The 23,609-nt window shown below is 38.8% G+C and overlaps 1 protein-coding gene across 1 annotated transcript; it reads left to right on the top strand.

The window, feature by feature from the left end:
- Nucleotides 1-618: 618 nt before the first annotated feature.
- On the top strand, nucleotides 619-14,824 carry eci2 (enoyl-CoA delta isomerase 2). Its single transcript, XM_080418136.1, has 11 exons — nucleotides 619-788; nucleotides 3,622-3,683; nucleotides 4,122-4,222; nucleotides 5,780-5,878; nucleotides 8,523-8,711; nucleotides 9,219-9,288; nucleotides 9,889-9,991; nucleotides 10,353-10,473; nucleotides 11,030-11,119; nucleotides 12,297-12,440; nucleotides 13,880-14,824. The coding sequence occupies exons 1-11, from the start codon at nucleotides 733-735 to the stop codon at nucleotides 14,033-14,035; spliced, it is 1,191 nt and encodes a 396-aa protein (XP_080274262.1). The 5' UTR covers nucleotides 619-732; the 3' UTR covers nucleotides 14,036-14,824.
- The last annotated feature ends 8,785 nt before the right edge of the window (nucleotides 14,825-23,609 follow it).

Raw genomic sequence — 23,609 nt, 5'->3', positions numbered from 1 at the left:
GACATGTCTTTCAAAAACGACGTAGGGGGCGGGACCTAACGACGTAAACTTCCTGTTCATACATTTATATCGAGTTGCGTCAGCTCAACTTTACTAAGATACACTTTAAGCGGAAGAGGCACATCCACTTGCTTTTTTCCCCCTTTCTTTTCTTTTTCAACAAAATTGTATATGGTATTTTTGACAGTCCCTGTGAAGCATTATTTTTTGAATGATTAATTATATGATATTCTATATTTAATAAATACCCTTTTTTTTTCCTTCACAGAGTTAAATGTTTCATGGTCATGATTCACCACGAGCCTGAATGGCTTGAGTCTAGGCTTAGGAACCACAAAATGTTCCCCCACTACTATGCCATTATTAATTGGCCACCCAAAAAATACATATATCCTTTTTTTTCTTACATAATTATTCATTGCAAGATAAACTATGCACTATTATTATTATTATTATTATTATTATTATTATTATTATTATTATTATTATTATTATTATCATTATCATTATCATTATTATTATTATTATTATTATTATTATTATTATTATTATTCACAACTGGTCTTATTTTGAAGTCCTCTGTACCGGAAGTACAATGTGTATTAGTAGTAAGTAACTTGACGCAGGTATCATCATGGAGTAGCAGTGTGACCTGTGCTAAAGACATAGTTAACTCTTTATTATCTTGTTGGTGTTTTGCTGTTGTACTTTGAACCATTATTTCACGTTTAAATGGCTGCCGTTGTTTCCAACTGGTCTGCGGCGTGGAGAGTTGTCAGGTTAGCCAGGTAAGAACACAAACAAACAAACAAACAAACACACATTGAGCTGCTTTGTTGTTGTCTTGACTGTAGGTCAAATGTAAAACAACTCCTAAACTAACCCTGAATCATGACTGGCAATGACATGACAGTCATGTTTCAGGGCTTCTCCTAAACTACACTATATGAACGTTAGGGAGCAGGTTAGCAGGACTAGTCTATAGCAGCTCTATAACTAGAACTAATCTGATAACTTGGAACGATACAGTACTGTGTCCATTCTAGTTAGCCCAGCATGCAAGCTGAGCTGTAGAGAACTGGAATATCTAGCTGTAGAATACAACTCTCGTAGACGTATTTATGATTCTGACGTTTTCAATCTACGAGAGTTGTAGGGTTCACCCCCCCATGGACACAGGGACTTTCAGCACTATGCCCCGTAGACACTCCAAACGTGTACAAATTGAAAATAAAGGTGCTTACCCCCAAGCCCCAAATGTTAACTCTCGCTACGGGGTAGTAGTTTAACGTAATAATCCATATCTTTCAATAAAGAAGTGTTTTAATGCCGTCTGTGACCGATTTTGTCGGGAGTTCCCAATGGGCGGTAGTGACGCGCCCATCTGGTGAAACCCGGAATTACACTCAATGTAAACAGGAACTAAACGAGGGTGAAAAAATGGCGTTCGGCCACAGACGGCATTAAAACACTTCTTTATTGAAAGATATGGATTATTACATTAAACTACTACCCCGTAGCGAGAGTTAACATTAGGGGCTTGGGGGTAAGCACCTTATTTTCAATTTGTACATGTTTGGAGTGTCTACGGGGCATAGTGCAGAAAGTCCCTGTCTCCATGGGGGGTGAACCCTACAACTCTCGTAGATTGAAAACGTCAGAATCATAAATACGTCTACGAGAGTTGTATTCTACACCTAGTACGACGGTGTCGCTTGCCGAAAATCACAGATCTACAAGCTAGCTCATAGATCTGTTATTTTTCTTCTTTTTTTGCAAGAGAGACCGTCGTACGGCGGAGTATAAACTAGGTTACGTTGTGTGTGAACTTTGCTCTAGATTCCTTTATGGAAGGCACAGAGTGCACAGAAAATGAATGGTGACACAGAGACCAGTTGTTCTCAAACGTTTTCATGTCAAATCAATATGTATTTGGCTGCTGCATATCCCCATGGAACCCCATACAAGATGTATGTTGTTAAAATGTTTAGAGACAGCTGGGGTCTTCAACAGGGGGTCTGTGACCCCTAGGGGTCCTCAGAGTTGCTACAGGGGGGCCGCCAAATCTTTGTGTGATAGGATATATTTATTTTTACATTAACCACTTGAACCCTAGCATCCCTATTCTGAGGTGAACTTTAGCCAAAAATAGCAGCTCTACAAGCTCACAACGCCTCAAGGCGTTGTGAGCTTGTAGATCTGCTATTTTCGTCAAAGAGGTTTGGTGTAGGGGGGGGGAAGCAGACGAAGTACAGAGTGAAAGGTCAAGTTTACTAATTATTGATTGAAAGTAAGTACACATTAACGTGAATCCAACATCTGCTGTCAAACATGTCTATGAAGCTATCTATGAAATGTATAAAAAAAAGTGTGATTTGCAACACAATTTTACACAATAGGTAGTGGGGGGGTCCCTGCTTCATCTCTTTCTCAGCTAGGGGGTCCTTGGCCTGAAAAACGTTGACGACCCCTGGTTTAGAAAGTATTCGCTGGGTGAGCCTGAGCCATCATGGTGACGATGGTCATGGTGAGCGCTCAGAGGGGAGCAGTTAGGGGTTAAGTGTCTTGCTCAGGGACACTTTATAGACATGTAGACCACAGGGCCCGGCGGTGAACCGGCGACCTTCTGATCACCAGACGCCACTTCTAAGCTACGGTCGCCTACCATCTCAATAAAAGGCAAATTAAACTATATAGGGCCCAGGACTGACCACTCTCCCTCTTTAAAAACACCACAGGCAACAGACAGAGAAATGGAGATCACTGGTAAATAGTATTATCTGTAGTAATAGAAGTGTTAGAAGTAACAGTAGACAACTACTGTAGATGATGTAGTAGTAGTGTTATTTCTGTTGCTGATGGTCTTATGTCAGGACCTATTTTTACTTTTTTTTACTTTATTTATGTATTTGTATGGGACAGTGCACATTGATAAACACAAGACAGGTGTACTACATACATACACATGAGCAAGTGTAGATATGCCGGTTTTAGCAAAAGCTACTTTCCATCCAGACATTACAATATAACAACGATACAACAAGTGAACAGTCAACAATCAACAATAGGCAATAGGCATATATTCAAATCTAATTTAGAGGAGGCCTAGTCTATAAAAAAAATATAAGTGATCACATGTCTGGTTATCTTTCAACCACTGTTTTAATTGTCCTTTTGAAGGCTGAAAATGTGGGGCTCTCCCTTTAGGGTAACTGGGAGACGGTTCCAGTCCGATTCATGGTGTTACAGCAGCAAAGAGTAAAATAATTGAACAATGAACAATACAGCAATACACTGTACTCACTTGCAGATGGATACACACACACACACACACACACACACACACACACACACACACACACACACACACACACACACACACACACACACACACACACACACACACACACACACACACACACACACACACACACACACACACACACACACACACAAATCAGTATGGGAATGTAGATGCAGATATTATACATAGAGGACACAAAGTAAATAACACAATGCTAGACAGAAACCCTCACTGTAATAATAGGACAATATAATGTGTAAAACATGTCGTTCCTCCTCCATTCTCATTCCTTCTTTTCACCCACCTCTCTCTCTCAGGTCAGTCCATCCATCAGTCATTCCCAGTCTGAAGTTCCACACCAGTGCCTCTCCTATGATGGGTTTGTAGGCTGTTTTGTATTTAAGCTCAGTGTTGAGTTGACAACTCATATCACCTGCACAGATCCACTATAACCAGTGGTGGAAAGTAACTAAGTAAATGTACTTAATTACTGTACTTTTGAGGTATTTTTTACTTTACTTGAGTATTTCCAATTTCCAATACTTTTACTTCTACTCCACTACATCTCAGAGACAAATTTTGTACTTTTACTCCACTACAATTATTTTAAAACCTTAGTTACTTTTCAGATATAAATTATGATATTATGAAACACACATTAACCACTTTAGCCCTATTTTATACATAAAATTTACACTTTTACGTGTAACAGAGTATTTCTATATTGCAGTATTGATATACTTAAGTAAATAATTTGAGTACTTTTTCCACCACTGACTATAACTGAATACTACAAATGGTGTTACCTGTGTTGTAGCTACGGTGGAGGAGTTCAACAATGCTAAGAGCCGAATGGGTACCCTGAAGAATGACCCTGGGAATGAGGCTAAACTCCAGATCTACGGCCTCTTCAAACAGGTACGGTAAAGCCAGCAACTACTGCAAACCAAGCTGTGTGTGTCTACGCCTCATCATCTCTGCTTCTTCCACTTTTTGAGAGAGCGAGAGGATGAGACCCTAACCCTAGAACAGTGGTTCTCAAACTTTTTCATGACAAGGACCCCCCAAAATGATATGTATTTGGCCGCGGACCCACGTCTAAAAATATTTTGTTCCAGGGACCCCCAGAAGCAAAGATTTTAGTTACAAATGTTCGCTTAAAAAAATACATATTCAAAGATTTGCACAAATTTTCAAGATTTTTCAAAAATAGCAGATCTACAAGCTCATAGCGCGGCACTCGGTGCAGCGCTATGAGCTTGTATATCTGCTATTTTTGAATAGCCAAAGTATAAAAGGTCATAATTATTCTGATGCTATATTTACACATTTTTCTGGGTACCCCCTGGAACACCCTCAAGTACCCCTGGGGGTCCCCGGACCCCACTTTGAGAACCAATGCCCTAGAACACTGAAGGCAAGGCAAGTTTATTTGTATAGAAAATGTCAACAACAAGGCAGTTCAAAATGCTGCAGAGAGTGGAGCCTCCTCTATATTATTGCTGCATAGTGTTGTGTATTTCTTATTACAAAAAAAAGACACAAAGGATAATGGTTTTAAACATTTTAAACACCACACAATGACATGAAACTCTCCACATTTCATAAAAATGCAATTATGATGAGAGACTTAGATTTCGTAATTGCGTCGATAGTACCATAAACGTAATACCCCGGTCCCATGAATATACATTATGTGACTTAACACCAGAATAGCATTTTGAGGAAGTGTGGTAGTACGTTTTAATTAGATTTTGAGGGGTCCAAAGCTGTGTTTCCACTGGAATACTGTGTAAAAAGATTTACATGAGAGCATTGGTAGTGAGATGGAGAGCGTGTGTGTGACAGCGAGGCTGCCTGCACCCAGGGTGACATTGTTCAATGAACAAAATTCTTCCTAAGAGCAATATTGGCATAACTAAGAGAAAAGTGAAAAATATATTTGCATGGAGTGTCCACTCGCAACTACAATGCGAGTCAGTAGCATAATTCCTTCCTGACGAGGTAGGGTGCCGTGATATTAACCCCACTCGTTTCAATTGCCTGCTGCCTGCCAGTATGTTTAATTTTGGTGTCCTGTGGGAACAGACCGTGTGCTGGTACTGTATATTTCGTACTGTCAATATCATGTCACCATACCTTGTCAGAATGCCTGCATTGTTATTCCATCACTTGAGTGTGAACTGTGAATGAAAAGCACCATTCTGCCGGTACTCTACCATCATGACGGTGCTTACATGAGATGCTAGTTCTATTGATTATTTTTTCCCGTTCTAATCTATCCCGGACAAATCTAAAACAATGTTGGTGTAAATTGAGATTCCCTGGAAAAAGCTCTTGTGGAATGGTAGAGAAAGTATTTGTGAGCTGAGGGTGGGTCGTGTGTAAGGTGGAGAGAGCAGTGAGTGAGTGAGAGAGTGAGCTTGTCTGTGTTTAATGGGTTACCTACCCATCTACCATGTTGTACTCCACCAGGCTACAACAGGACCTTGCAACACTCCTAAACCAGGGATGTTGGACTTCATCAACAAGGTTAAATGGGACGCGTGGAAATCCCTGGGCTCCATATCGCAGGTAGTAAATATGTAGTTTAATAATAATAGAATATGATCTTTAATCTTGTGATGTCCTTTTATGATCTATGATTTATGTAGTAGCCATTAACCACTTTCACTTTTGTTCCAGGGACCTCCAGAAGCAAAGCAAACAAATATATGTATTCAAAGATTTGCACAAAATGCTGTGCACAAGCTTGTATATCTGCTATTTTTTAATAGCCCAAAGTACAAAACAATGGTTGTAGCTAAAATATCTAAAATGGCACAGTAGCGTGTGTGTTCCCGGTCTTAACTCATTGAGTGCCAATGCCGTGTTTTACCGCAATGGCGCAACAAGTTTTTAGGTTTTTTTTAACGTTCTGAACCCAAGATATCATGTTTTGAAGATTTGCTGCTCCATTCACTTCTTGTTTAACTTATTACTTAAAAAGGCTGTATCTCGGCTCCTGAGCACTTTTTTTTTTTACAATGTATTTTTGGCCCAGACATGCTATTTTCAAAAGTATACAATTAATGTCAACTAGGTCGCGATGACCTCGTTGACATTTGTGAAACCACACAGTGCAACCCTTAGTGATTAGCAACCACCCTAGGCAAAACATACTCTCTCGCCATGCCTTTCGGCCTGGCAGAGACAATGAAATAGCCGATCTACAAGCTCACAACGCGTCGCAGCTATTTTCAAAGAAAAAAACATTAGGAAACAAGGCCAAATAAGCAACTACACTTAGAAATAAGCAAAAAAATAAACGCAATCACCAATATTTTTTACAAGCAACTCGCTTATAATAAGCGGAAATAGAGAATTATTTAATGTCAATCATTGGCGTCCTGTCTCGGTCTCGCGCATATATCACGGGAGCCTTTCACGTTTTCGTGAGACGTTTGGAATAAAAACAAATGAATGTATTGGGTCGGGATCACATCATGGTGAAATATCTTGCAATGAGTGAACCCCTGTCGCCGACCAATCAATCATGCGAGAACCACAACGATATACATAGCCCGATTTCATGAGAGAAACTCGTGCAATGTGAAATGCTTAACGATCTGTTTACTCGCTGACCATTTCAAATGTCGGGCAGTGTGTAGGGGCCCTTAAGTTTTTCATTAACTGAAGGTCTTTCCTATTAAAAACTTTGATTGTTCCTTCTGATTGTACACTATTGACCAGCCAACTCATTTAGATTGTTTCTTCTGATTGTACACTATTGACCTAATAAAACTAATTAGGGTGCTTCTGAAGGGTACCTTGTCCTGTACTTAATTGAAATGAGGTTTGCCAAAGTGAAAGGGGTGGAATACTTTAGCAAACAACAATAAACGACAATAATAAAAGAAGGAACAGTGGTTTCTTAAATTGACATATTATCTACTAATGAATTTTGTAATTCCTTAATTTTTTTCTCAATTGGAAATTAAATATATCATATCGTCAGTGTCCAGCCGGGACCAGCTAACTCCATTTTCCTTTTTTTTTTTTTTCATAAATCAACGCTATTGAACGCTACATCTGTGTAATTTTTTTTTTAATAATAACATATGAAAAGTATTAAAAAGCGCCTCTGACGAAAACTCCTAACTCCATTGGACCCTCAAACTGTCCGTCAAAAACAAACAACTCCCTCTGCTCTGTATGAGGCAGACAGGGAGAAGATTTTTCAATGCTTTTGGGAGAACATAAACTGGGAAGAGAAGAGAATGTATGTGCAAGGTTTGATAGATGTCACCCCAGTAAAGAGGAGAAGGGTGTCTTCACAAAGGTCATCTGCTCGTGTTTTCTTTTTAAATGTTAATGGACAGAGAATGAGTGTGTGCAGGAGTTTGTTTCAAACATCTCCAAGAGCTCAAGGAGATCATGCCAAAAGACTTTCACAGCTTTTATGACAATCTAAAGCACTAAGAAACACCCACCACACACACGCAACACACAACACACAACAGTGTGGTAATAAAATGTTGATAGGTATATGATAGGTAAATTCAACTGTGGTTGTTATTGTTAGTACAGTAGGCTACAGATTTGACAGATTCTATTTTTCATGAATGTATTTATATGCCATTTATTTATTGTTGGTGTGCCATGATCGCTTTTGTTAAATACATGATTGAGTATTGAGGCAGAATTGTTTGTTGCACTCAACTGTAGAAGAACAACAGTGGTAACAGTTAGATCCATGGTTGTTTACAATGCATGTTAAAATAAAAGTTGTTTAAGTACAGAATTCAGCTTGATCTATAGTATATGAGGATGGCGCTCACCATAAATAGCTGATCTCCAAGCTCACAATGCGTTGTGATGTGTTGTGAGCTTTGAGATCCATTGCCAGCTGTTCTTATCAATGATGGACAAAACCTCCTAACTCCACTTGCACTGGATTTGGGTAAAGTGGTGATAATATAATGACACATGCAAGTATCTGATAATATATAAAGTCACAATACCAAGTTTGATGAGGCAGTATTGCTTTGTTTTAAAAATATAAGGTTTTCTTCATTTTCTGAAAATTTTATATTTTGTTTTTCATTTCCTGAACAATTACCATTTTGGATTTAGCTGGTTCCGGCCGAACAGCAGAGATGTATAATTAAATATGTAAATTTTAAATGTATAAAATACGAAGGCATCATCTATTTCTCCTATCCGTTTGGCCTATCAGGAGGAGGCCAGGCAGAAGTACTGCGACCTGATTGGCTCCCTGGTGACGGCAGAGGGAGGCTCCGTCCAAGTGGCCGCACAGCCTGCTGGGAGCGCGGCGGTGTACGAGACGCTGATGGTGACCACCGAGGATGACATCACCACCATCAAACTGAACCGTCCGGCCAAGAAAAATGCCATCACAACAGAGGTGTGTGTACACTATTACAATACTTGTGAGGACCAAATGTCCCCACAAGAGAAATGGTTTAAAAAAACAGATTTGGGGAGTTAGGCTTACGCTTAGAATTAGAAATTTAAATATTCAGGGTTGGGTTGTGTTAGGCTGAGGTTTGACATTTAGAGGTTAGGGGTTGGAGTTGGAGTTATGCCTGCTTCATTCTTAGCTGTGTGCTGGTGTCATGTACCGAAAATATGTAAGTTTGTAGATTGCTTAATTTCGGCTTTAGGGTTAAAAATTACAAAAAGAAAATAGCTGTAATGAAATCACCGTCCTAAAAAGAAGAAAACAGGTGCGCACACTTGTATTAACTGTAAATATGTTCTTCTTCATATTCTCTTTATTATTTACATATGTCTATGTTTTTGTGTATGAGGTCCACAATGTCTCAGATTGTGTTTTTTTTATCGTAGATAATATATGACGGTTGCTTGCAATTAAATCAAATCAAACTCATGTTGCTCTCCTCATCCCCAGATGTACCATGAGATCATCAGAGCTCTGGAGCAGGCAGCGAAAGATGAGTCTGTTATCACAGTCTTCACTGGTACAGTACACAGACAGACAGACACACACACACACACACACACACACACACACACACACACACACACACACACACACACACACACACACACACACACACACACACACACACACACACACACACACACACACACACACACACACACACACTCTCTCTCTCTTACATGACACATACTCATCCGGAGTGATTTGAATTCCCCTCTATCTGAACGCCTGTGTTAGAATGACCATGACAGAGGAATTCTTGCTAAACATATCAGAATCAGAATAAAATGTGTTGTTTCATTATTACATGATCATAGGTGTAAAGAGTAAAGAGTGGGTGGGTCTTTTGAAAAATGTTTGACTTGAAAATAATTTTAAATAATAAAAACTAAAAAGAATTGTAGGAAATGTACTCATTACCCATAAAATGGGTCTGTGACCCATTGTTTGGGAAACACTGGTGTAGACTATTTCAAACGGACAGCAATAACACCAATGAACCTTCCAACTCATAATGAGCGTTTGTCTCCTACACACACACACACACACACACACACACACACACACACACACACACACACACACACACACACACACACACACACACACACTGTAGGTGTCGGAGACTTCTACTGCAGTGGAAATGACTTGACCAACTTCACCAAGATCCCCGAAGGAGGAATGGAACAGATGGCTAAAGACGGAGGAGAGCTGCTCAGGTGAGGTTGATCCGTTTGATCGTTTCCATTTGAGTTGCATCAATGCAATACCTCGTGTCAACCAGTAGGTGTCCTGCCTGACCACAGGAAGTTAAAATGTCTCAGTTGACGAGTGCAGTTGTGTTAGTTATATTATTATATAGTTATATACTGCTACCATACAGATTGATCAAAATAATGCTTTGGTCTCTAAAAAAGTTATGGATTGCACTGTAGCTTTGGTTGATTGATTAACTTAAGTAAATACAAATTTCTGTTGATGACCCAAGAAATTGATATTTTATGGGTCTTAAACAGCCCGTGGCAGTTAGATTTGACACTGTGTGTGTGTGTGTGTGTGTGTGTGTGTGTCTGTGTCTAGGGGGTATGTGAAGGCCTACATAGACTTTCCTAAGCCATTGATAGCTGTGGTGAATGGACCTGCTGTAGGAGTGTCTGTCACTGTACTGGGTCTGTTTGACATCGTCTACGCTACTGAGAGGGTACGCACACGCGTGTGCACACACACACACACACACACACACACACACACACACACACACACACTGAGAGGATAAAGTAAAGCTTTTTGCAGCAGTAAAACAATGAGAAAACATAACATACATACATACATACATACACTTGGATAATAATTACACAAACACCATGCATTCCACACCAGCCAAGACAAAACACAAAGATAAAAGTTCATACAGTTTAGTCTTTTGTATCATGAGTTAGGCCATGTGTTTTTGTGACTTGAGTTTCTTCTTTTGTTTTTTGTTTTGTTTTTTTCAGCTGAAAAAACAAGGCGCTCTCCTAAAATGCTGACGTGTAGCTCAGTGCAGATTAGATGTGCCTGGTCGCACTACTGACATTTGTACCATAGTGTACAATACGTGGCACTCCCAATATTGAAAACAAATCAAAATAAATTATAATCAGGGACAGAAACAGAAACACTTTGCCTCTAATAACTCCTTACTAACTCCTTACTGTTGTAACATCTGTTTATCTCTCTCTCTCTTTCTGTCTCTCTCTCTCTTTCTCTCTCTCTAGGCTACATTTCATACTCCGTTCAGTCAGTTGGGTCAGAGTCCTGAAGGTTGTTCTTCCTACACCTTCCCTAAGATGATGGGCGTCGCTAAGGTATCCACACACACATATATATGTTACAGGGAGATTGAAGAACCAGGGAGATTGAAGAAAGCTCACTCGTTTTTACCACCCAACCAGCAATTCTGTAGAAAAAGCACTAGAGGGAGCCACGAGCCAGGCTTTCCAACTAAAATGCACACACATATATGGTCGCAACCACACACACACACACACTCTCGCGCGCGCAACACTAGAGGGAGCCACGAGCCAGGCGTCCCAACTAAAGTGCACACACACACGCGCGCGAGAAACAACACTAGAGGGAGCCACGAGCCAGGCGTCCCAACTAAAGTGCACACACACACACACAAGCCAGGATTTTTTCTTCAATTTGGTTTATTGAAAGCATGAGGGCGCGCCTCCTCGGCCTCAAGCTCTGCTGAGTCGGCGTGCCTCCGTCATGGACAATAACTATTATCACGTGCGTGTGAACGCGTGTTCAGCGTTCCCCTAGCGTAGATTCCTGGTTGCTACGTGGGGGGGAACAACAAAAGACAGGTCCGCGTCGCATCAAAGCCCCACCTCGCCCGAAGCCCCGTGCCTAAAAACGAGCGCTCTGTCTTCAATCTCCCTGGTTCTTCGATCTCCCTGTGACATATATATCTCACACTGAAGCCAGCGTGAATGTGACATTGTTGACTTTCACCACTTTGTCAACTAAAACAAGTTACAACTTCAATGTTATATTAATGAGGTTTTCAGATGTGTCATTTGCTTCCAACCCCCCCCCCCAAAATAATCATATTTGAACTGGGGCTGTAGGCATTACATTTGCCTCTTTCTTATATTGTTTGACCAGTTTTTGTAGTATAGTTTGTTGATTACTTTTGATGCATTAATGGTCTTTTTTCATTTCTTATCTTTCTAGGTATTAGGTAGGCTATTAAAAGTCCTTAAATTGTCACTTTATTGTCATCTGGGGACCCCCCTGGGGCTCCAGACCCACAGGTTGAGAACTGCTTGATTATGGTAGCAGCAATGCTTACAATATGATGACCCATTTATTAAGACATCACCCAGTGTGTCTGACAGTGCAAGGAGTTGGAAAAAATCTGTTTAAACAGAGTCTCCATGCAAACCAAAGGGTTTATAGCAAAACATTTACTGCTCTGTGCAGTGATGCAGGATTTTCATCAGATTTTCTGTTTCTCTCTCTCTCTCTCTCTAGGCCAGTGAGATGTTATTGTTTAATAAGAAGTTAACAGCAGTGCAGGCCTGTGAACAAGGTTTGGTTACCGAGGTGTTTCCAGAGAGTTCCTTCCAAACGGAAGTGTGGACCAGACTGAAGGCCTACGCCAAACTACCACCCAATGTATGTATATGTACACACACACACACACACACACACGCACACGCACACGCACATACTAAGTATACTTTGTATTAATCTGATAACTCATCTGATATGAAGCACATTTTGTAACATACTTATAATGCATTATAATTTGCTTAGCCTTATAACACAATTACAGTTATAAGTACTCGTAATGCTTCATACCAATACTCTTATAAAGCATTACTTAAAAGTCAATTTAATATTTCATAATTACGGTACACTCGCAAACCTTTTCTTTTGCCAAAGATCATAGTGCATTATAACTCTACATACATTGTATTATAATATGAATTCATATTATGCTATGAAGCATTTTGCAGAATAACCGTTATTCTGCGACAACAGAATGTTTTGAAATGACCGTTCCATGGCCGTCGGAGCCATCTCAGCTTGTCAACTGCCTGAATGCACAGGGTACTTTATTTCCAGTGGTTTAAAAGTACCGAAGCACAAGTACTTTGTTAGAATACTAACAGATTTTGTTTTTTATAGTTGTATATTCATCATGATTCTTCAATACGTTTAAGATAAGAAAATTCTACTTTTACTCCACTACATTAACATTGGACTTCTCGTTATTCAAAAACCATCTGAATATTAAGTCGCTCAGTATTTTATTGAATTATCCAGACTTCACACGAGAACTGGCGAGAAGTTGCCTGCAGTAGGAGGACACAACAATGTACATTTTATGATTTTGAATTTGAGAAAAAAAGGACTTGGGTATACCAGTGTGTTCTGTGCACAGTTCCCTGGCAGGGCAGAGTTTTTGTGAGAAGTGCAGTGTAGCCAGGCTGAGGCTGACATGGTGAAACTGTTTCCACGTTAATATAAATGAAAGGATTTTGTTATTTTTGAGCACCTCTCTGACAATGGCACAAGCACTTACAGTATGATGGGTTTCATGAACCATTAGTTGAGTTAGAGCATCATTCAGCCTGGGATGATATTGAGTGATTGAATGACACAAACGACTAATGGATGGAGTGACGGACAAAATCCAGTCTAAAAACGAAAACATTTGACTTTCTAAAAGCTTTCATCCGAAGCTAGCAAGTGGATGAAAATGGAGAATTCTTTCTTTGTTATGATGGACAAAAAGTCCACTTAAAACTCAAACGGCTACAAATGGACCGGAAAGCTAATGAGTGAGCGAATGAAACATACGGCTGTGTAAAAGCTAACGACGAATTCTTTATATGGATCGATGGAGAAAATCCACTCTAAACTCAGAAATGGCTACAAATGGATGGAGATGTCACGAGATGGAAGAACTGCACTCAAAACTCTTCTGTAGTATGTTGATGTGCAGCTGAAAATGTATCTTTCTGTCTTACTCTACCCCTCTCTTCCTCTATCGCTCTATCTTTTCTCTCTACACCCCCCCCCCCTTCTCCCTATCATGTGTCCATCAGTCTCTGGCTCTGTCTAAGCAGTTGATTCGTGGGGTGGAGAAGGAGCGTCTCCATGCTGTGAACGATGCAGAGGTGGAGCGTCTGGTGGAGAGGTGGTTGTCGGACGAGTGCATGCAAGCTATCATGAGCTTCTTCACGACCAAGGCCAAACTCTGAAGTCCAGTTCTTTAATTAATGGAACCTAACACTTGTACTGTAGATTCACCATGAACTACTAGAATGTTTAATTCAAGTATTTTTTCTGCTGGAATCCCTTACTCAGAACCCGAGTGGTGTGTAAAATAGTTTGTTTATGTGCCTTCATGACACCTGGTACTGCTGGTTTCTAAGACTAACCAAGCACTAGTTGTTAATGTAAACACCTGGTACAGAATACCAGCAGTACCAGTGGTCCCTGTGTACCAGGGCTTAAGAGTAAACAACCCTGGTCCAGATTCTAATAAACATGAGCTATGACTGTCGGTATCTATGATATTTATGTACATGGGTTATTTAGCAACGGTAATGGAGCGGTACTTTGAATAAATAACTCTTGGTACAGAAGATGAAGGAAAATTGTCTTCGTGCTTATCTGTATTAAAACACTTTTTGTAAAGGGATGTCAAGTTGGTAAATGAACCTGAGTGTTTGACGCGTTTAACCTTTCAGAATGGAATGGGTTTTGATCTGCTCTGAACAACAGTGCATGGTGACGGCTGATCACTTTGATTACTTGTCTTTCCTTTGGTTCAGGGTGTTTTTAAACGGCTGCTACAGTATGTGCCTGTGTTTTGTAAAAGATTTTAACAAAAGAACTGTATAGTTTAAACGTACACACAGAACCCTCTGTGGAGATATATTCCTGTACATACACAGCAACATAGTGTTTGCTGTGGAGTGGCATTTGAAGGACACGATTCCATGTACTGTAAATGTTGTGAATACAGACATAAGTGTTTAAACACAGCATGTGAGTCTGGTCTCTTTGAACTGGTGCAGTCATGATGTATTTCATGACTATCTGCTATCTCCGAAATCACAGTGTTAAGTTAGGGTGTCATATACCAACTAGATACCAAGACCATTCCTCGTATTTGTTTCCTCCAAACAGTTCCTGTAGTAGAGCCTGCCCTGCAGTCAAAACTGCAGTGACCTTACTAAGCATGCAATAAGCTGTGAGACTTCTGCAGGTTTATGCTGATGGGTTGTTGGTGCCTGAGCGGCCAGGTGGCATAGGGGTAAAAAATATATATTATATATAAATATATATATGTGTATGTGTGTGTATCTTTTGGAACTTTTTCACTCTGACCTGAGACTTGACAATGGAAACTCTCTACTGAAAGACTGAGTATTACTACACCATTACTCAGTCAATGACTTAGTACTTTTGAAGTTTGTTTATTTCAATTAAATTTACTAACTGAAGGAACATACAAAAGAACGCTTCAACAACAGTAGGCTACTAAGAGACAAGAGACAAACCATGAGAGACTGAGTGTAGGCGGGTGCATATATGAAAAAAAAGCACCTTACCCCAAAAAAATTGGAACAAAAGGTTTCTCAACTGTTTTTTGTAGTATGTGGTGTCCTGAATAACATACTAAAAGTCTACCAAAGTTTGACCACTTTTAAGGTGTTATTTTCAAGATGGCGTCCAAGATGGCCAAAAAAACGTTAAAACAGCTTAATTCCTTCATTATTTATCCTAGACAAGTACTTTTTGTGTCTAACCCCATGTTTTGGGGGCCTGGGAATCCATTGGACTTTTCCAAATTGCAGAGATACAATTAGATAATTGTGAAATCCTATATTTTGTTTGAGACTCTATTAACACCCTCTGAAATGGTCACCCGTTTCAAGTTAACTTAACTAATTATATAATAAATGTCCAACAACTTATATTTATTTTTTACTGGAACAAGGCTTTAAGATATCCTCAAAACATAACACAACTAATAGTCACAATTTGCAGAAGGTGGTGGCAGAGAATATTGTCAGTTGATATATAGTATTGTTTTCAATATTGCCCAAACTAAATTCATCTTTGACTATACACCCCACCCAAAAACTATTTCTTGCATTTTGAACCAATCTCTCTGCACCCCTCCCCTTACCCACCCCACAGGAACTTCATAACTCCTCCCCTACATACACGAGAATATTTATTTTTCTCGTGGACAAGCGCAGTGTCATCATGTAGACACGATTTTGAAAAACATTTAATAGATGTTTATAGAACTTTTTAACACATTAGGAAGGCAATCAGTGTGGATGTGCAAAGAGGGATGGGGTGGTTATGGAGGTTAGTGTAGAGCTGTCAGAACTGGGTGCCTAGACAGAGGGGAGTATGCGGGGTGGGTCTGGTCTAGAGTTTAGTGGGCCTAGGATTCCCCCTCAGGTGGGTAGAGGGGAGTATGGGGGTTACTGGATTGCTCCCTGGGCACTTGGAGCACAGAAGAGCAAAGTTAGGAGCCAAGGAGACCCTGAGCTTCTGATCTCCCCCATGTCCGATGTGCAAAACCTCCAACAGAAATGATACACCATTTCAACGAAGACAGTTCTGCAAACGATACATGAAAGATAAACTTCTTTGCCAGATCTCACTCCAATTGGCTTAGGGAGCCTGCACTCTCCTCGTTCTCAGCTCCTCCAAAAGTAAATTAGCATTTGGGATGCAAACGATTTCTAAGCCACGGCACGCTGGAGGACGGAGTGAGGAGGAGGCAGAAATTAAGGTATTGGAATTTATTTAGCTAATGCGTGAGGCTGAGAGGAGTGTCCCTATGTCACCTGGCTCACTGGATAGTCCCACTGGTCCCAAGTGGACCTCCACACTGGCTCCCGAGATAGGCACTCCCAAGATAGGCACTCTTGAGTTAGCATAGGTAGCCAGTGGTGGTGGTTGTAAGACCTCCACATGTTGCAAGACTGTGTCAGGCAGACAGTCGTGTCCCTATGTATGCTGGTCCCAAATGGACCCCCCCCCCCATAGTGGTGGTTGTAAGACCTCTACGTGGTGGTGCATGACTGTGTGTCAGGCAGACATGGGTGTCTATGTCGGACTGGCTCACAGGAGAGTTGGTGGTGGCTGACCATTAATATTCCCGGGGGCCCCCAGTGACTTATCATTATGGCTCAGAGCGGCATAAACCAAGATTGGTGTATGCCAAAAGCAATGCTTGTTTGTTGGATAGCAGCAGGGACACAGCCCCTTATGGGCGTGGAGGTCGGTTAGATTGGGATTCTATGGGGAGACTGGAGCCCAGGGCGTTATGGGCTATCATATACGTCCCCTATACGTACCTTCTTGCTCTTACAATTATCCAGAAAAAAAGATCAAGGTTCAAGCTTATTGCCAGCAGTACCAATCACAAAACAAAGACATGTGAAATTAATTTTGCACTAAAACCCCACACAGCTACTCACAGGAATAAGGAGATGTCTGTGACAAGCAAATCTGAACCTTATCCACGCCACACTCCTCCACCACCCCTGCCTAGACACCCAGTAGAAGACACTAGACACATGTTGTGATAGCTCTGTACTGACTTGCACACCCTCTCTAGGCCCACAAGTGGCCATTTTTTCCTAATAAGTGTAGCGTTGTGAGCTTGTACATCGGCTATTTTCACAATGTTTGCCTCTTTCTTACCTAATATTTGAGATAATATATATATATAGATAATATAGTCTTATAAGAGTAATTAAATTGTAACTTTAGAAATGTGCAGATACCCTGTATACACTTATACTGTATGTTGGTTTGTTTACTGTTGAGTGAGAAAACAATGTTGCACATTAAGCTAACCATCTGGAGACCCCCCAAAATCATTTGGGGGACCCCCAGTTTGGGAACTAGACACCTTTACAAACAAATTGGTGAAGAAATTTCTCTGTAAGGAATTTCTTCCAAGATTTGTGTAATATTCCCAGTCTATCACTTGGCAGGCATGTTTTTACAAATGTCACAGTACCACCCAGTAATAATGAATTTATTCCTTATTGCTATCCAAAGAAATTGTGAAAGCTTCAACAGAATGTGAATTACATGTATAGGTGATGAATTCACCAATCCTGGGCATTATGGCGTGTAGAAAAGGGAGAAATGTCCAATTACATTGTTAAATATGCTTATAACCAATTGCTTCAATATTTAATTGTACTTATAATCACTTGACTATAATGTATATATGCTAATTGGATTCCTAGATCACCAAAACATGGGGTTAGGCACCATAATTGCTTGTTTAGGGCAAATAATGAAGGAGTAATGGTCTTTTAAGCTGGCTCCAGACCAATCCAAATCGGCCCGACTTTGGGCCGATTTGGCTTCGGGAAGCGTCGGCCAGTCGGTTAGGGGTCCGTCGGCCAGTCGGTTAGGGGTCCGTCGGGACCTTTTCGGCCGACCCAGAGCCGACCGAACATGTTCAGCTTTTTAGCCGACTGGCAGAGCAGTGGCAGTGACAACAAAGGGCTGTCGGTGTTGCCAGATTATGTGAGAGAAACAAGCGACCATGTCTATGAAAACCACCGCGGTGAAGTTGGTTTTAGGTTGGATATTCACCCAGTTGGATATTCGAAAATCTTAGGGACCGTCAATAAATTACAGATTGCAATTTAAAAAAAATGCTATATCTCCTAGACAAAACCACCTGGACACACCAAAACACATCACAATGTTCATTGACCATGCATACACTATGCACACCCTTTATTTTGAAAAGATTCCTAAAAATATATTTTTTATGATTTTCCGAAATCTAAGAAATGTAATAACTTTTTGGTCGCATGACCTTTTCAACAAAATCATTGTTCAAATTATTTGTCAGTAATTCCCACATCATGCACACACTTTATTTTGAAAGTTGTCCTCAAAATGTATTTTTTATTAATTTCTGAAATCTAAGAAATTGAATAACTTTTTGGTCACATGACCTTTTCAATAAAATCATTGTTCATATTGTTTGTCAGTCATGCCTACATGATGCACACCCTTTATTTTAACATGTTTCCTAAAAAAATATTTTTTATGATTTTCTGAAATCTAAGAAATTGAATAACTGTTTGGTCGCATTACCTTTTCAACAAAACCATTGTTCAAATTATTTGTCAGTAATCCCTACATCATGCACACCCTTTATTTAGAAAATTTCCCTAAAAAAATATATTTTATGAATTTCTGAAATCTATGAAATTGAATAACTTTTTGGTCACATGACCTTTTCAACAAAATCATTGTTCATATTGTCTGTCAGTCATGCCTACATGATGCACACCCTTTATTTTGAAAAGTTTCCTCAAAATGTATTTTTTTATTAATTTCTGAAATCTAAGAAATTGAATAACTTTTCGGTCGCATGACCTTTTCAACAAAATCATTGTTCATAAGGGCTGGGTTTCCCAAACGCATATGGTGTAAGACTTGTAGTGCTGCACATGCTCAGATGCTCCTCTAGGCCGCACACAGAAGCCTGTGAACATAGACATTTCGTACATAGATGTGCCACGCACAAATTTAATTTAATAATATTTGGACTGCTGGACAGCTGACAGTAGGCTCTCGTTACTCTTAAAATGTATATATATGTGTATGTATATATATATATATATATATATATATATATATATATATATATATATATATATATGTATACACCTCTACCCTAATGGACAGGGGGTACACACTACACTACACTACAGTAGAGAAGAGAGCAGAACAGAGGAGTGCAGTACAGCAGTACAGTACAGCAGTACAGTACAGTACAGTACAGTACAGAAGAGAAGAGAGCAGAACAGAGGAGTACAGTACAGTACAGTACAGTACAGTACAGTACAGTACAGTACAGTACAGTACAGAAGAGAAGAGAGCAGAACAGAACAGAGGAGTACAGTACAGTGCAGTACAGTGGAGTGCAGTACAGTGGAGTACAGTACAGTGGAGTACAGCACAGTACAGTGGAGTACAGCACAGTACAGTGGAGCACAGTACAGTAAAGTACAGTACAGCACAGTGCAGAGGACTACAGTACAGTACAGAGGAGTACAGTATACTATTCCCGCTAGGTTGCCACATTTACGACATTCAAGCAACTTGGTATATATTGCCACTTGCCATGCTTGCTTTTAGACGGAAATAAAAACAAGCAAAACAAACAATAGGGCCACTCAGCCAGGTTGCCAAGTTTGCACTTTCCAAGCAACTGGATATATGAAAAATATGGGTTGCCATGTTTGCTTTTCCAAGTAAATCGAGTATCGCCTTCCCGCTATTGCCTTCTTCCCATTTACGACGCGTGACGCTAGGATGAGCGGGCAGAAGGCCCGCGAAATTCTAGTATATATATATATATATATATATATATATATATATATATATATATATATATATATACATATATTTATGTGTGTGTGTGTGTGTGTGTGTGTGTGTGTGTGTGTGTGTGTGTGTGTGTGTGTGTGTGTGTGTGTTGTGTGTGTGTGTATATATATACATAAATATATTTCTTTTTAAGAGTAAAGAGAGCCTACTGTCGGTCCAAATATTATTAAATTAAATTTCAGAATGGTAGACCTGAGGCCTGAGGCCTACCATTGCGTGGCACATCTATGCACGGAATGTCTATGTTCACAGGCTTCTGTGTGCGGCCTAGAGGAGCATCTGAGCATGTGCAGCACTACAAGTCTTACACCATATGCGTTTGGGAAACCCAGCCATTGTCTGTCAGTCATGCCTACATGATGCACACCCTTTATTTTGAAAAGTTTCCTCAAAATGTATTTTTTATGAATTTCTGAAATCTAAGACATTGAATAACTTTTGGGTCACATGACCTTTTCAACAAAATCATTGTTCATAGTGTCTGTCAGTCATGCCTACATGATGCACACCCTTTATTCTGACAATTTTCCTCAAAATGTATTTTTTATTAATTTCTGAAATCTAAGAAATTTAATAACTTTTTGGTCACATGACCTTTTCAACAAAATCATTGTTCATAGTGTCTGTCAGTCATGCCTACATGATGCACACCCTTTATTTTTGACATTTCTCCTCAAAATGTATTTTTTATTAATTTTTGAAATCTAAGAAATTGAATAACTTTTGGGTCACATGACCTTTTCAACAAAATCATTGTTCATAGTGTCTGTCAGTCATGCCTACATGATGCACACCCTTTATTTTGACATTTTTCCTCAAAATGTATTTTTTATTAATTTCTGAAATCTAAGAAATTGAATAACTTTTGGGTCACATGACCTTTTCAACAAAATCATTGTTCATAGTGTCTGTCAGTCATGCCTACATGATGCACACCCTTTATTTTGACATTTTTCCTCAAAATGTATTTTTTATTAATTTCTGAAATCTAAGAAATTGAATAACTTTTGGGTCACATGACCTTTTCAACAAAATCATTGTTCATAGTCTCTGTCAGTCATGCCTACATGATGCACACCCTTTATTTTGACATTTTTCCTCAAAATGTATTTTTTATTAATTTCTGAAATCTAAGAAATTGAATAACTTTTGGGTCACATGACCTTTTCAACAAAATCATTGTTCATAGTGTCTTTCAGTCATGCCTACATGATGCACACCCTTTATTTTGAAAAGTTTCCTCAAAATGTATTTTTTATGAATTTCTGAAATCTAAGAAATTGAATAACTTTTGGGTCACATGACCTTTTCAACAAAATCATTGTTCATAGTGTCTGTCAGTCATGCCTACATGATGCACACCCTTTATTTTGAAATTTTTCCTCAAAATGTATTTTTTATGAATTTCTGAAATCTAAGAAATTGAATAACTTTTGGGTCACATGACCTTTTCAACAAAATCATTGTTCATAGTGTCTGTCAGTCATGCCTACATGATGCACACCCTTTATTTTGAAAAGTTTCCTCAAAATGTATTTTTTATGAATTTCTGAAATATAAGAAATTGAATAACTTTTGGGTCACATGACCTTTTCAACAAAATCATTGTTCATAGTGTCCGTCAGTCATGCCTACATGATGCACACCCTTTATTTTGAAAATAAAAATACTCAAGTTCTTTTTTTCATGAATGTATTACATCAAAGTAATAAAATAACATTCAGGTCACATGACCTTTTCAACAAAATCATTGTTCATAGTGTCTGTCAGTCATGCCTACATGATGCACACCCTTTATTTTTGACATTTCTCCTCAAAATGTATTTTTTATTAATTTCTGAAATCTAAGAAATTGAATAACTTTTGGGTCACATGACCTTTTCAACAAAATCATTGTTCATAGTGTCTGTCAGTCATGCCTACATGATGCACACCCTTTATTTTGACATTTTTCCTCAAAATGTATTTTTTATTAATTTCTGAAATCTAAGAAATTGAATAACTTTTGGGTCACATGACCTTTTCAACAAAATCATTGTTCATAGTGTCTGTCAGTCATGCCTACATGATGCACACCCTTTATTTTGACATTTTTCCTCAAAATGTATTTTTTATTAATTTCTGAAATCTAAGAAATTGAATAACTTTTGGGTCACATGACCTTTTCAACAAAATCATTGTTCATAGTCTCTGTCAGTCATGCCTACATGATGCACACCCTTTATTTTGACATTTTTCCTCAAAATGTATTTTTTATTAATTTCTGAAATCTAAGAAATTGAATAACTTTTGGGTCACATGACCTTTTCAACAAAATCATTGTTCATAGTCTCTGTCAGTCATGCCTACATGATGCACACCCTTTATTTTGAAAAGTTTCCTCAAAATGTATTTTTTATGAATTTCTGAAATCTAAAAAATTGAATAACTTTTGGGTCACATGACCTTTTCAACAAAATCATTGTTCATAGTGTCTGTCAGTCATGCCTACATGATGCACACCCTTTATTTTGAAAAGTTTCCTCAAAATGTATTTTTTATGAATTTCTGAAATCTAAGAAATTGAATAACTTTTGGGTCACATGACCTTTTCAACAAAATCATTGTTCATAGTGTCTGTCAGTCATGCCTACATGATGCACACCCTTTATTTTGACATTTTTCCTCAAAAATGATTTTGTTGAAAAGGTCATTTTTCAGAAATTAATAAAAAATACATTTTGAGGAAAAATGTCAAAATAAAGGGTGTGCATCATGTAGGCATGACTGACAGACACTATGAACAATGATTTTGTTGAAAAGGTCATGTGACCCAAAAGTTATTCAATTTCTTAGATTTCAGAAATTAATAAAAAATACATTTTGAGGGAAAATGACAAAATAAAGGGTGTGCATCATGTAGGCATGACTGACAGAGACTATGAACAATGATTTTGTTGAAAAGGTCATGTGACCAAAAAGTTATTCAATTTCTTAGATTTCAGAAATTAATAAAAAATACATTTTGAGGAAAAATGTCAAAATAAAGGGTGTGCATCATGTAGGCATGACTGACAGACACTATGAACAATGATTTTGTTGAAAAGGTCATGTGACCCAAAAGTTATTCAATTTCTTAGATTTCAGAAATTAATAAAAAATACATTTTGAGGAAACTTTTCAAAATAAAGGGTGTGCATCATGTAGGCATGACTGAAAGACACTATGAACAATGATTGTGTTGAAAAGGTCATGTGACCAAAAAGTTATTCAATTTCTTAGATTTCAGAAATTCATAAAAAATACATTTTGAGGAAACTTTTCAAAATAAAGGGTGTGCATCATGTAGGCATGACTGACAGACACTATTAACAATGATTTTGTTGAAAA

The sequence above is a fragment of the Gymnoscopelus braueri genome, assembly GCF_963280865.1.
Source record: "Gymnoscopelus braueri genome assembly, chromosome: 21".
In the NCBI taxonomy this organism is placed as follows: domain Eukaryota; kingdom Metazoa; phylum Chordata; class Actinopteri; order Myctophiformes; family Myctophidae; genus Gymnoscopelus; species Gymnoscopelus braueri.
The sequence above is the reverse complement of the archived record's forward strand: the minus strand, read 5'-3'. Positions and strand labels throughout refer to the sequence as shown.